Consider the following 12,500-nt stretch of genomic DNA (forward strand, 5'->3'; position numbering starts at 1 on the left):
ATTTTCTCAAGTACAGCACAACATACATTCAGAAAGGATACAACTCGATTGGAAAATAACCCCTTCACGACTTGAGTTGAAAACAATTCCTGCCAGTTGTATGAGCAGGCTATCTATGGACAGATGTTCCACCAGACACATGGATTTTTTTTTGTATTTTTTGAAAGTTATGGTTGCCAAGATCTTGTAATTTTGCCAAAGCAATGCAATGCATATAGTATGTCTTTCCTCTTTCAGTGCTAGGCCAACTGACTTTGATTTTCTGGCTGTCATTGGCAAAGGGACCTTTGGAAAGGTAAAGACTATGATATCAATCAATCAATCAATTAGTCTGTCTGATTGTCAATGCTGAAAATCATTGGTCTGTTGATGAGTAAATGAAGGTGAAGATTGTTTGCTTTAAATCTGATGTAATCTTAATTTCTATATCAGTGTAACACCATCTGAGTGGTAGATCTATCTAATCTATTTTTTTCGTTCATTTACACTGGTTAAAATCCTTGATTAAATCCTTTATTAAAGCATTAGATATCAGAGCTGTCCAGAGGGCTTTTGGACATAGTTGTAGTCGGTGACATCAAATAATACTTTAAGTAATTAACAAGTGATTAACTGTGGAATGGCTAAATCATGACAAAAACACCAATTCAAAGGCCCACCCTGTCCCACACCTACATGTTTTAGTCAAAATCCATGAATATAAGAGACCGTTTGACTCTTTTAGCCTTTTGACCTTGTCTGTCCTGGAGAGGACAGCTCTCTGAGACATACAGTGGGTACAGAAACAGAGAGAGAGAGACCTCAGGGCAGAGATGGAGACATAGGGACAGAGAGAGAGACCTCGGGGCAGAGATGGAGATGTAGGGACAGAGATTAAGACAGGTAGAGCAGGTTGTGTGTTGCTGACAGTGCAGACAGGGTCACAGAGACTCTGCTTGTTGACTGCTGTCTGATCAAAATGTGCCAGGCCACATCTTCATAAATCATTAACCTTACAGTCAGCCAGGGACTTCTAGTGTTACCTTGACACCACTGAAATCAGACAACAATATGCTAGAAAATTAGCTACCCTACATATGAGAAGTGCTTCACCTTTTGTAATTACTACTCTACTACACTACTAACTAACTCCTATTATTAGTTTGTACTCCCTGGAGTTGTATTTTGCCCCAAGAATGGTCACAGTGCCACTTTTCAGTCATCACAGTGAGATGTTAGATCTGTTTTCTTTGTATCAACAGACTTTTCCAGTTCTTCTGTACCATCTGTTTCCACTGATCACCTATCTCTGTTATGTGCACAACTGCTTACACCTGTTCACAGATGGGATTTGATGTAACGTCTTGATAAGTGTGTGTCGAAATGGTGGCGTGGAGTGTTTACCAAACAAACCACTGATAAACAAACCTCCATGCAGGTCCTGCTTGCCAAACTCAAAGCCGACAACAAATTCTATGCCGTCAAGGTGCTGCAGAAGAAAGTCATCCTGAAGAAAAAAGAGGTGGGTTCAGCCTTGGGGTTTCCCCTTGTTGTAAATACCACTCCTGTACGTGTGTCAGGTGTTAACACTCTTAATAAGCTGCATGTCGTCATGTTCACCTAAAAGTCAATTACGAGGCCAATGTTAAACTAAATTTCCCCTTGGGGATTAATAAAGTATTTATTTGATTCTGATTCTGATAGGTAAGTGCATTATTAAACAAGAAGTACAATCTACTGTTATATTTAAGTAAATTACAAACGACATATATCTGACAGTATGTTTAAAGATTCTAACAAAGCTGTAGCTCGCATGCTATCTGAAGCCAGAGAGTGAATTTACTCGAGTGTGATTTGTGAACAGATTTCAGCAAACAGTGACTCTGTTTCATGATGGAGTTATTATCTCGATCTTATCTAATCGACAACTTGTTCTGTCCTTTGTACACAGGTTGGCTTTTACAACTCCCACAAAATAAACTTGGCTGCCTCTGTATTTATCTGACGACAGAGTTGAAGCATCTATGAAATCTGCACTAGTTAACACACGTTTTAATATCACTGCTACACATTGTAGGGAACAGTCAAAACACTGCATACGACACACTCGTGATCTATTGTTAACGGTTTTTTTTGGCCTCTTTACTGTTTTAGAGGCTTTCTGGCAGTACTGTAAAGCAGTGTGCTGTGGTGTCATGCATCCTTTCCAGCTGAATTATTATTTGGCTTCTAGCTAAAGGTGTTCAGAGGAAAAAAGGGCTGTACATTCTTCTTTCATTTTTTTGGCTTGTGTTTAATTTGCTAGTGGTACAACATACAGAAATGCTGTTTTGTTTGTTTCAATTATGAAATAAACAATTAAAGAGGTAGCAAAACACAGAAATGAAATACAGCAAAAAAACAAAAACAAAACAAACAAAGAAGCATTTTGTACAGTTTTGCCCAAAACGGGGGGCTCAGAAATGCTTAAACATAATAAACTAACACTTGTTCCAGCTGTCAAATACCAGGTGGATGTAGGTCTCTTATGGCCATTCAGACTGACTCAAAACGTTAAAGATACTCCAAAACCCCTTCTAGTCCGTCTCCTTTACTATTCACATTAACATGTCATATTACGTGGCGTTGCACTTCAGCTTTTTTCCTCTCACAGTTTTCCCCAGACAGTGTTCCCACCCGCTTCACACTGAATATGAAAGTAAGAAGAAGTATATATGACATTAGATAGAACATAAATTCAGATGTCATGGGAATTATACAGTATCTGGAAATACTCAGCGGTCAAGTGCAGAACTTGCCAAATATGTAAATATGGATATGATAATATGTTCCATTTATTTAATGATGGAACATGGGTAAGAGTTCAGAATCAGTTCATCTGGACACAATGCTTGTTGAGAGAAACATTTCATCACTCATCTAAATAACTTCTTCAGTCTCAACTGACTGCAGGTATTCCCACCCTTATAAACAATACAGTGGCATAATGACCGAAACCAACAATTGGTTTCATATGCAAATTGCCATGACCATTAACTAGAGTTTCAAAGGGGATTGCCCAATCATCTATGAATAGTACACACGAATAAATGAATGAATGAATGAATGAATGAATGAATGAATGAATGAATGGATGGATGGATGGATGGATGGATGGATGGATGGATGGATGGATGGATGAACGAATGAATGCCTTTATTTGTCATTGCACAGCTGTACAACGAAATTAAGTAACCTGGCCATTGTAACTCTAGTTAATGGTCACGGCAATTTGCATATGAAACCAATCGTTGGTTTCAGTCGTTATGCCACTGTATTGTTTATAAGGGTGGGGATATCTGCAGTCATTTGAGACTAAAGAGGTCACTTAGATGAGTGATGAAACGTTTCGGTAACACTTTCTATGGCTTGCATCTATAACGCCCTATAAGCATCTATAATGCCCTATAAGCATTTATTGCATCTATAACGCCCATACTTTCCTATAATGTGTATTACAATGACTAACGGCTATGGCTGAAGACTGTGAAATAGCACGGAAGTTTCAGTATGCAGCTCTACAAAACTGGCTATGATGCATTATGACATTTGACAGATAAACAGGCTAATGAAGACATATTTATAATGTATAAATCCGTTTTAAGTTGACATAATGTATCATAAAGGTGGTTATGAGGTGTTGTGAGAGCGTATACATGGTTATAATGAATCTTACAATGACTTATAGCTATACTTATTGGGCGTTATAGATGCTTATAAGGCGTTATAGATGCAAGCTTCATAGAAAGTGTTACCAACGTTTCTCTCACTAAACGTTGTGTCCAGATGAACTGATTGTGATTTCCTTACCTGGATTGTTGAGTATGCATAAAGACATGTTCAGAGATTTCTCAGGGTAACATGTGAACACACACCCATTTGATGAGCATATTATGTGTGATCTAAATTGAACCACAAATAGCATTTCACAGTCTTGTCACTCTATTTTTTTATTCATCATTCTATAAATCTATCTGTCTACCTTTATCTGTCGTTCTGTCATTATATCTCAATCCCTCCATTTGAATCAATGAATGAATCTGTTAATGGCCTACCAGGATGATAAATGTTCACTCCTATGTCTCTCTCTAGTGTTTCTTTAAGATAAGTACCCTACAGTAGATTAGAGTGTTATTGTTCCTTGTCCACTGATCAGAGATGATGCAACGATGTGGTTTATGACTTTATGGTATAGAAATGTAAATGGTATAGAAGATATCATGTCTCTCCTGTCTGTCTCCTTGTGTCTTCTGGTTCAATGTTGCTTTGTCCCCTCTCCTCCTCCTCTTCTTCCTCCTCCATTGGGAATCTACAACTCCTGCTCATATTCCCCTTTTCTTCAACTCCTCTGTTCCTCCTGTCTTGCTCTTTCTCCTCTCCTCTTCCTTCATTCCCTTCACCTGTTTGTGCCTTCCCTCCAACATCTCACTTCCCCCTCTCACATCCTTCCAACATGACCTCCTGCTCACCCTAAAAATCTCTTCAACAACTCCTCTCTGCTCATCTACCAGCTTAACCCCCACCCCACAGTCTATTGCCTCAAACTTCCTATGCCGATAACCTCCTCCTTCCTTCCTTCTTTGACTTTAATTCATGTCTGATGGAGCAGATTAGTGGCCTAGTAATAAAAGATAGGAGTCCACTGTTGAAGTGGATGGTTTGCAGTTGTCTCCCTAGTTGACACACACCACACCGCTGCTTCTCTGCTAGGCAGTTCAGTATTTAAGGATGTGAATTTGCAGATATTCATTCCTGCTGTGATCTTCTGTCTTGTTTCATGTAGATGCACCTAAGATGCTTAGAAGAGCAGATGCAGGAATAATACTCACTAGCTTTGAGCAACCTTGGTTTCAATGGGACCTACTTGTTTTTTATCTATTCATTGTTTTATCTATTTATCTCCCCTTTTTTTTTTCTCCCCAATTGTACTTGGCCATCTACCCCATTGTTCCGAGCCACCCCGGTCACTGCTTCACCTCCTCTGCTGATACAGGGAGGGCTGCAGACTACCACATGCCCCCTCCGATACATGTGGCGTTGCCAGCCGCTTCTTTTCACCTGACAGTAAGGAGTTTCACCAGGGGGATGTAGCGCGTGGGAGGATCATACTATTCCCCCCAGTTCCCCCTCCCCCCTGAACTGGTGCCCTGACAGACCAGAGGAGGCACTAGTGCAGCGACCAGGACACATTCCCATCCACATCCGGCTTCCCACCCGCAGACACAGCCAACTGTGTCTGTAGGGATGCCTGACCAAGCTGGAGGTAACACAGGGATTTGAACTGCTGATCCCCATGTTGGTAGGCAACAGAATAGACCGCTCCACTACCTGGACACCCTATTTTTATTTATTTTGTTAGTGATGGATTCAAAGCCATGCTCAGAGACATTCAAGTAAGGGTGCATGGTTGCTGGCACTGGGGCATGAAACCAGGGGGTCCTCATTGAAAAGTGGTGTCTTTAATCTGTACCTACTCGCTACATCACAGTGCAACCCGATGTTAAGTTTCTAGTTAACTCACTAATATGTACATCATCCTTTTCCTCATCTTCCATTCACTTGTATATTTGTCTCTGATGTTTATCCACCCTGCAGCAAAAGAACATCATGGCAGAGAGGAACGTGCTGTTGAAGAGTCTGAAACACCCCTTCCTGGTGGGGCTTCACTACTCCTTCCAGACTCCAGAGAAACTCTACTTTGTCCTGGACTACGTGAATGGGGGAGAGGTATGTGCACATCACCATATGGAAGGAGAGAAAAAGGGAAACAGAGCAGCCTATTTGGAGCAGCTCACCATTTTGAAATCACTCTCAATGAGAGAGGGGCCAGACTCAGTCTGCCCAGAGAAATCAAAAACTTAAACAAGATTTGTTTTTGTTTATTCTTGTGGTGGCTACTTTATTACTTCGTTTATGTTATGTTATATTACTTTATTACACACATCAGTTGAATTTGCTGAATAGTTTATGGCGTAGATAAGCGTGTTGGTCCAAAGTGTAATGCAAACGTGTGGGGTAAGGTGCTTCAATTTCTCTTGAAAATGCTGTTAGTTTCAGGCTGTCTCATACAAACCAAGCACACCTAGACTAGTGTCAATTAACCACATTCAATTACACTTTAGCACAAGTCTGAATTAGAAAAGTCACAGACTTTGCCCCAAACCACCCTAACTATTGTCATCAGTTATAATCTGCCACAGTGTGCTTTCCTGTGGCTTTTGAAAACGGCACAGAAGGCTGAACTATAGCAATTTTCCCTAATAAGTAATCCTTTATTTATAAGAAAACAGCCAAAGCCCATTGGCATGTTTCCAGCCGTGGCCCAACTGTGGCTAGCCTCCAAGCACAGACAAGCTGCTGTAACGCTGTGCTGACTGCAAGCCTTTAACCCCAACCTCACAGACAAAGCCGCGATTTGGTTTTCATCTGATCTCTTTTTCATGAAGTTGTGTATTGAACAATTGTTTTGGAAGATTAAGATTAAGATTTCCTTTACTGTCATTAGACAAAGTGTGTTGAAATTGTGTTTGCCATTCCTGATTGATGCATTAAAAATGAATACAAAGTGAGCAGAGTCATCAGTCAATAAACAGTGTGTGTGCGTGTGTGTGTGTATGTGTGTGGGGGGGTGTCCATGCTGTCCAGTTCTTTTCAGTTCATGCTGCTGAGTTCATTTGCATTTGCCAAGGGCAGGGGATGGGATGGGAAATGAGCTGGCAGATGTAACAGCCCTGGGGAAAAAGCTGTTACCAAATCCAGCTGTGCAAGTGGAAATAATAATAATAATAATAATAATAATAATACATTTAACTTATATAGTGCTTTTCTAATACTCATACTCCCGTAACGCCTACCTGATGGTAGTAGAGTAAGCAGGTGGTTTGCCAGTTTTGGTTGCATCCCTGATGATATTAATAGTCTTCCATATGTTGTAGATGTCCTCCACGGCTGGAAGTTGTGAGCCAATGATGTGTTAGGCAGTTTTGATGACCTGTTGTAGTGTTTTGTGGTCAGCTATGGAGTATCCCTCATAGCATGCATTAATGCAGTATGTCAGATTGCTTTCTATAGTGCAACCTTTGCAGTTTAGCACCAGTTTGTTTTCTCTCTCTCTCGCCCTCCTTTAGAATTTTCTCTTTTGTTTATCTGTCTCTCTTCACCCCCCCCCCCACTATCTCCAACATCGTGCTTAAATCCAAATCCATTCATCTCCTTTTTATGTCCCCCCTGTCTCTTCATTTTTCTCTGTGCCCAGTTGTTCTTCCACCTTCAGAGAGAGAGGTGCTTCTCGGAGCCCAGAGCGAGGTTCTACATAGCAGAGGTAGCCAGTGCTATTGGCTACCTCCACTCTCTCAACATTGTTTACAGGTTGGTCTGACTGACACACACACACACACACACACACACACACACACACACACACACACACACACACACACACACACACACACACACACACACACACACACACACACACACAAACAGTTAACCAGCATCATCATTTACAATACTGAACACAACACAAACGTTTTAGAATTGTTTTGGTTTAACACACACAAATCTGATCTCTTTTTACCGTAATAAACTGTTCACTCTTGTCCCCTGCAGAGATCTGAAACCAGAAAATATTCTCTTAGACGCCCAAGTAAGTTTTCTGATTTGCTTTAATTCATTCAAACAGTAAAACAATCTAAATAAAATATAGTTAATTGTCAGAAAAATAAGTGTGTGTGTGTGTGTGTGTGTGTGTGTGTGTGTGTGTGTGTGTGTGTGTGTGTGTGTGTGTGTGTGTGTGTGTGTGTGTGTGTGTGTGTGTTTCCAGGGCCATGTGGTGCTGACAGACTTTGGATTATGTAAAGAAGGTGTAGAACCAGAGACCACCACCTCAACCTTCTGCGGGACTCCAGAGGTGAGGAAACAAGATGTGCATTCTTAAACAACAGCAACACTACAGGATGGGGCTCTCTAAATTGCCCTTAATTGCCCAAGGATTTTGTTATGAAGGGGTAGTCATTAACTCAGTTGATATTGTGGCCTAGTGGTGTTGTTTAATGGCAAGCAGGTTTGTGGGTTTGATGTTTCTTTGGTGAGTTCTTGGTGGTTTCCTGCCCAATACATGTGAGTGACTCTGGCTTGGGTTTGGCGATATCCAGGGAGTCCTCCTGTCTTTTGCCTCTTGACCACTGGATAGGCTCTGAATTGGATTGTATAGGTGCTGAAAATGAATGAGTCCTTGGTGCTTTCTTTTACCTCCAAGCAGTCAGCTGAGTTGATATAGAGCGCCTTCTCATTTCTTTAAACACTTTAGTGGCGTTGACAGGCAACGAGGGGTAGGGCAATTATTAATGGCTTCCCTGTGCAATAATTTCCCCAGATGGAAGAAGGATCCAAAGGCAACCTTCTGGTCATCAGCTCACATCTCTAATCAATATCTATGTTTCCATCAAGCTATTTCTTTGGGAATTTTTTCTCCCCAATTGTATCTGGCCAATCACCCCACTCTTCCAAGCCATCCTGGTCACTGCTCCACCCCCTCTGCCAATCCGGGGAGGGCTGCAGACTACCACATGTCTCCTCTGATACATGTGGAGTCACCAGCCACTTCTTTTCACCTGACAGTGAGGAGTTTCACCAGAGGGACCTAGCATGTGGGAGGATCATGCTATTCCCCCCAGTTCCCCCTCCCACCTGAACAGGCGCCCCGATCGACCAGAGGAGGCACTAATGCAGCGACCAGGACACATACCCACATCCAGCTTCCCACCCACAGACACAACCAGTTGTGTCTGTAGGGATGCCTGACACGAGGATTCGAATTGGTGATCCCTGTGTAGGCAAAGGAATAGACCGCCACACCGCCCAGACACCCTATCAAGCTAATTTCTTTGGGAATTTTGAAGCTGGAAAGTTGGATGGAAAAAGATAATACATTTGAGAATGATGGAAATCACAAGTAATCTGTGAATTACTGAATTGCCCTTCTGGGATAAATAAAGTTGTCTGAATCTGAAGTAATCTGTGCCAACCTTTCTTCATTTTTCTCTTAAATGTTTTTCATCATGTTTTTTTTTTTGTCATAACCAGCTCACAGGCAGACGGTTTTGATAGCTTAAAACTGTCTCAAGAAATCACACCTCCTTGGCATTTTCATTTTTCTGACTCTTCAAAGATTGGCTGTTAACATTTGCATGGAAACACGGCTCTTGCTGGTCTCCTTTAGTGCACCCTGTACAAGATGACCCTGACCTGAATATTAATGCAGGATCCAGCAGTCTAACTCATCAATTGGTTTAGCGCACAACAGCCACAAAATAAACCTTTTAATCAAACAAGAGTTTGCATATGTACTTAAAACCCCTTTGTTACAATACAATGGCTAGTTTTTGGTCATTAATGTCAGCTTTAAAAAGTAAAATGGTAAAGCTTAAAATGATCTGTAAGCTTTCTCTCTCTCTGTAGTACCTTGCACCAGAGGTCCTTCGTAAGGAACCGTATGACAGGACAGTAGACTGGTGGTGTCTGGGAGCTGTGCTCTATGAGATGATCTACAGTTTGGTATGTTCTGTGTGTGTGTGTGTGTGTGTGTGTGTGTGTGTGTGTGTGTGTGTGTGTGTGTGTGTGTGTTGACCTTTGAGCTAAAATATGTGGGGATTTTTTTGCATGTTTATTTATGTGTACAAATTTGGGTGAAATCATTTCAGCCTCCAGTCATTACATTTTGTGCATTTGTAGGTCCACAAGTGTTGATTTATAGAGACTCTCAGCATATGAATTTGTCCACCCACTAGAGTTGTGTCATTTAGGCACACATATCTAAATTATTAAAGCTGTCCTCTCGGCTATGGTTGTAGATTCCTAATTGTGGTTGCATTAGAGGACAATGGGACTGATGGTATAGAGTCCTGTCATGCTGTGAAGCGTTATTCTAAGTTTAGTTGCTCTGTATGCAGTTCATCTCTTAATTTACACTGCAGGTTGTGTGTTTCTGCACAGTGGTGATCAACGCGTATGTATGCAGGCATGAATTACATGTTATTAACTTGTGTATTCACCATCCTTAGCCTCCATTCTACAGCCGTGATGTCAGAGAGATGTATGATGGGATACTGCACAAGACCCTACCTCTGCCTTCTGGGAAATCTGACGCTGTCTGCTCTCTGCTCCTGAGTCTTTTGCAGAAGGACCAGCACAGACGCTTGGGGGCCATTGCTGACTTCGTAAGTTTCTGGTGCTAAATATGAAAATCAGTATGGTTGCAATTCAAAAAGACAATACTTTTCTTAAAGCTACAACCCTGAAGATTTATTTGCATACTAACGTTCTTTTTGGCACTTTCTATCGTTGGTGTATTTAAGACAACAGATAATCCACTAATAAAATATGAGCACTTTGTCCTTGCACATTTAAATGGTTACCATCGACTTTGACTTTCCCTGGAAAAATGATATGGTGCATGTTGTTTTACATCTTCACCATAGCAGCCAGAAGCAGAAGACTGAGGCAGATAGTGAGGAGTTTAAAGAAAAAGCAAAGTTTGATTGTTCAGCCAAGGTCATATCTGATTTCCTTTTTTTTGTTTGTTTATTTTTTGTTCAGTGGTTGGAAAGATAGTGACGTTACAGCGCTGGCGTTGCAACTATTTCATTTAAAATGGAATGCTCAAAGAACAATGCAATTCCCAGTATCACCATAGAGGCCATTAAGTTAAACAAAAATTACATTCCTCAGGTTTGTAGCTTTGAATGCGAAAGGAATGAATGCAAGTTCATGAATACTGCGATGAGATCCAGTGCTTTTCCTGTGCCCCCGTCCATAGGGTTAGTGGTTGTGTCAGGAAGGGCATCCGATGTAAAATTTTGCTAAATCAGTATGCGGATTGACAAGACCATGTCGGATTGGTCGAGGCTCCATACCGGATTGGTTAAGGCCCGGGTTAACAACAGACACCATTGGTGTTTTGAAAGTGTGGGGGTTATAGGGGTGGGACATGAGTACCGCAACCCCAAGCCTTCGGCCCCCATTCCAGTCACCACAACATGCCAAATTAAAGTGAATGCCATGCATTTCTACATTTTCCTCACCACCATACACAAATAATATTGAATTTAAAATGTACATTGTAACGCCACACCCTTCATCCCAAGATAATATATTCACCCCATCTCCTTTGTTTTCCGTTGAATGCCTCTACCACATACACGTCTACAGCCTTAACTATAATATGAGAGCAAACCTTAAAACTAATTTCATTTGACTGATCACCTTGCAATGTTAACTTCACCCTCTCTCACTGAGGTTGATGCATGATGTGATTACCTATCCTAAACATGCAGCGCACAGCAGCAGTAAGAGGGATGAGGTGATGTAGTATACAAAACGTTTTGTATTATTTTTAAATAAGTTTTAAGCTCAAATAGCTTTAAGTTATGTAAATGAACACCTACATAGCATTTATGCAAGAACATAATTAATATACTACTATTAAATTAAATGATTTCAAACATAGATTGCAAGCTAGCTTTCTGTTTCCTTCCAAATCAAAGACCTAGCAAGCCCATGTCACTATAATTGTCCCCAAAAGATGGGGGCATTCAGACTTAACTTGCTATCTAGCTGTGAGAATGCTATCTAGCTAAATAATGTCAGCTTGTGGTAATTGCAGGAAAGTAGAGACAGACACAATTTCTCTCACTGACTACACGAACGCGTGTGTCTTTTATTCTTCCATACAAAATCACAATGCGAGCAACATGGCGCTTCTCCAACAAACCTAGTCCTCTCTCCGCCCTGTCAACCCGGAAACCTTTTCTTAAAGGGACCACAACCTATTATGGTGAATTATGTCCATAAAGTCCGCTACATACGTCCCCCAGAATTCACAATAGAAAAAGTCAGCGTAGAGGGGGGGCGGATGACCCAGCCACAACGGCTTCGCCGAACAGGTGCAGAGGCCAGGGGGCCCACAGGAGAGGCCTTAGAGATCCTGTAGGGGCATGGCAGTAGGGTGGTGGGTGGAGGAACCTTAGGGGCCTTTTTGGGAGGTGGAGCCAGGGTAGGAGGGTGCCCCCGCCGTGGGGGCTGGACAAGTCCAGCAGGTCAGTCCAAGTCCAGGTGAGCTGGTTTGAGGCGATCCACTGAAATACGCTCTGGCTTGTTGCCAACTTCCACGACAAAGTGCTTGTTCCCAGTCTCCAGGGTGTGGAATGGCCCATTGTAGGGGGGCTGCAGGAAATCCCTGCAGCCCCCCTACAATGGAAATTGCCACTGGTTTACGCTTAGGCAGCTGTTGTCCTTCTCCTCTCTTCAATGCACCAGCCGATCGAAGAGACTTTCATTGCATCAACGACTTCCTCAGGGAAAAGTGGGGAGGATTAAATCATGTTTCTGAAAAAGCATGGCTGCAATGTGCCCAAAGAAGGGCGAATTGGCTGCATTAAAAAAGAAGACATGATTTCTACTTGCTATTGTGCATTAGAAGTAAA

At 41.7% G+C, this 12,500-nt stretch overlaps 1 protein-coding gene across 1 annotated transcript in view; it reads left to right on the top strand.

Annotated features, from left to right (window-relative positions):
- Window positions 1-12,500, top strand: part of sgk2a (serum/glucocorticoid regulated kinase 2a) — a 17,092-nt gene that overhangs the window by 3,234 nt on the left and 1,358 nt on the right. The window contains exons 4-11 of the mRNA XM_056273786.1: window positions 238-295; window positions 1,418-1,501; window positions 5,614-5,745; window positions 7,274-7,386; window positions 7,627-7,663; window positions 7,841-7,927; window positions 9,478-9,573; window positions 10,080-10,235. Coding sequence (XP_056129761.1) covers window positions 238-295; window positions 1,418-1,501; window positions 5,614-5,745; window positions 7,274-7,386; window positions 7,627-7,663; window positions 7,841-7,927; window positions 9,478-9,573; window positions 10,080-10,235 — 763 coding nt within the window. The remainder of the gene's footprint in view (window positions 1-237; window positions 296-1,417; window positions 1,502-5,613; window positions 5,746-7,273; window positions 7,387-7,626; window positions 7,664-7,840; window positions 7,928-9,477; window positions 9,574-10,079; window positions 10,236-12,500) is intronic.

Source organism: Lampris incognitus, chromosome 2 (assembly GCF_029633865.1).
Source record: "Lampris incognitus isolate fLamInc1 chromosome 2, fLamInc1.hap2, whole genome shotgun sequence".
Lineage (NCBI taxonomy): Eukaryota > Metazoa > Chordata > Actinopteri > Lampriformes > Lampridae > Lampris > Lampris incognitus.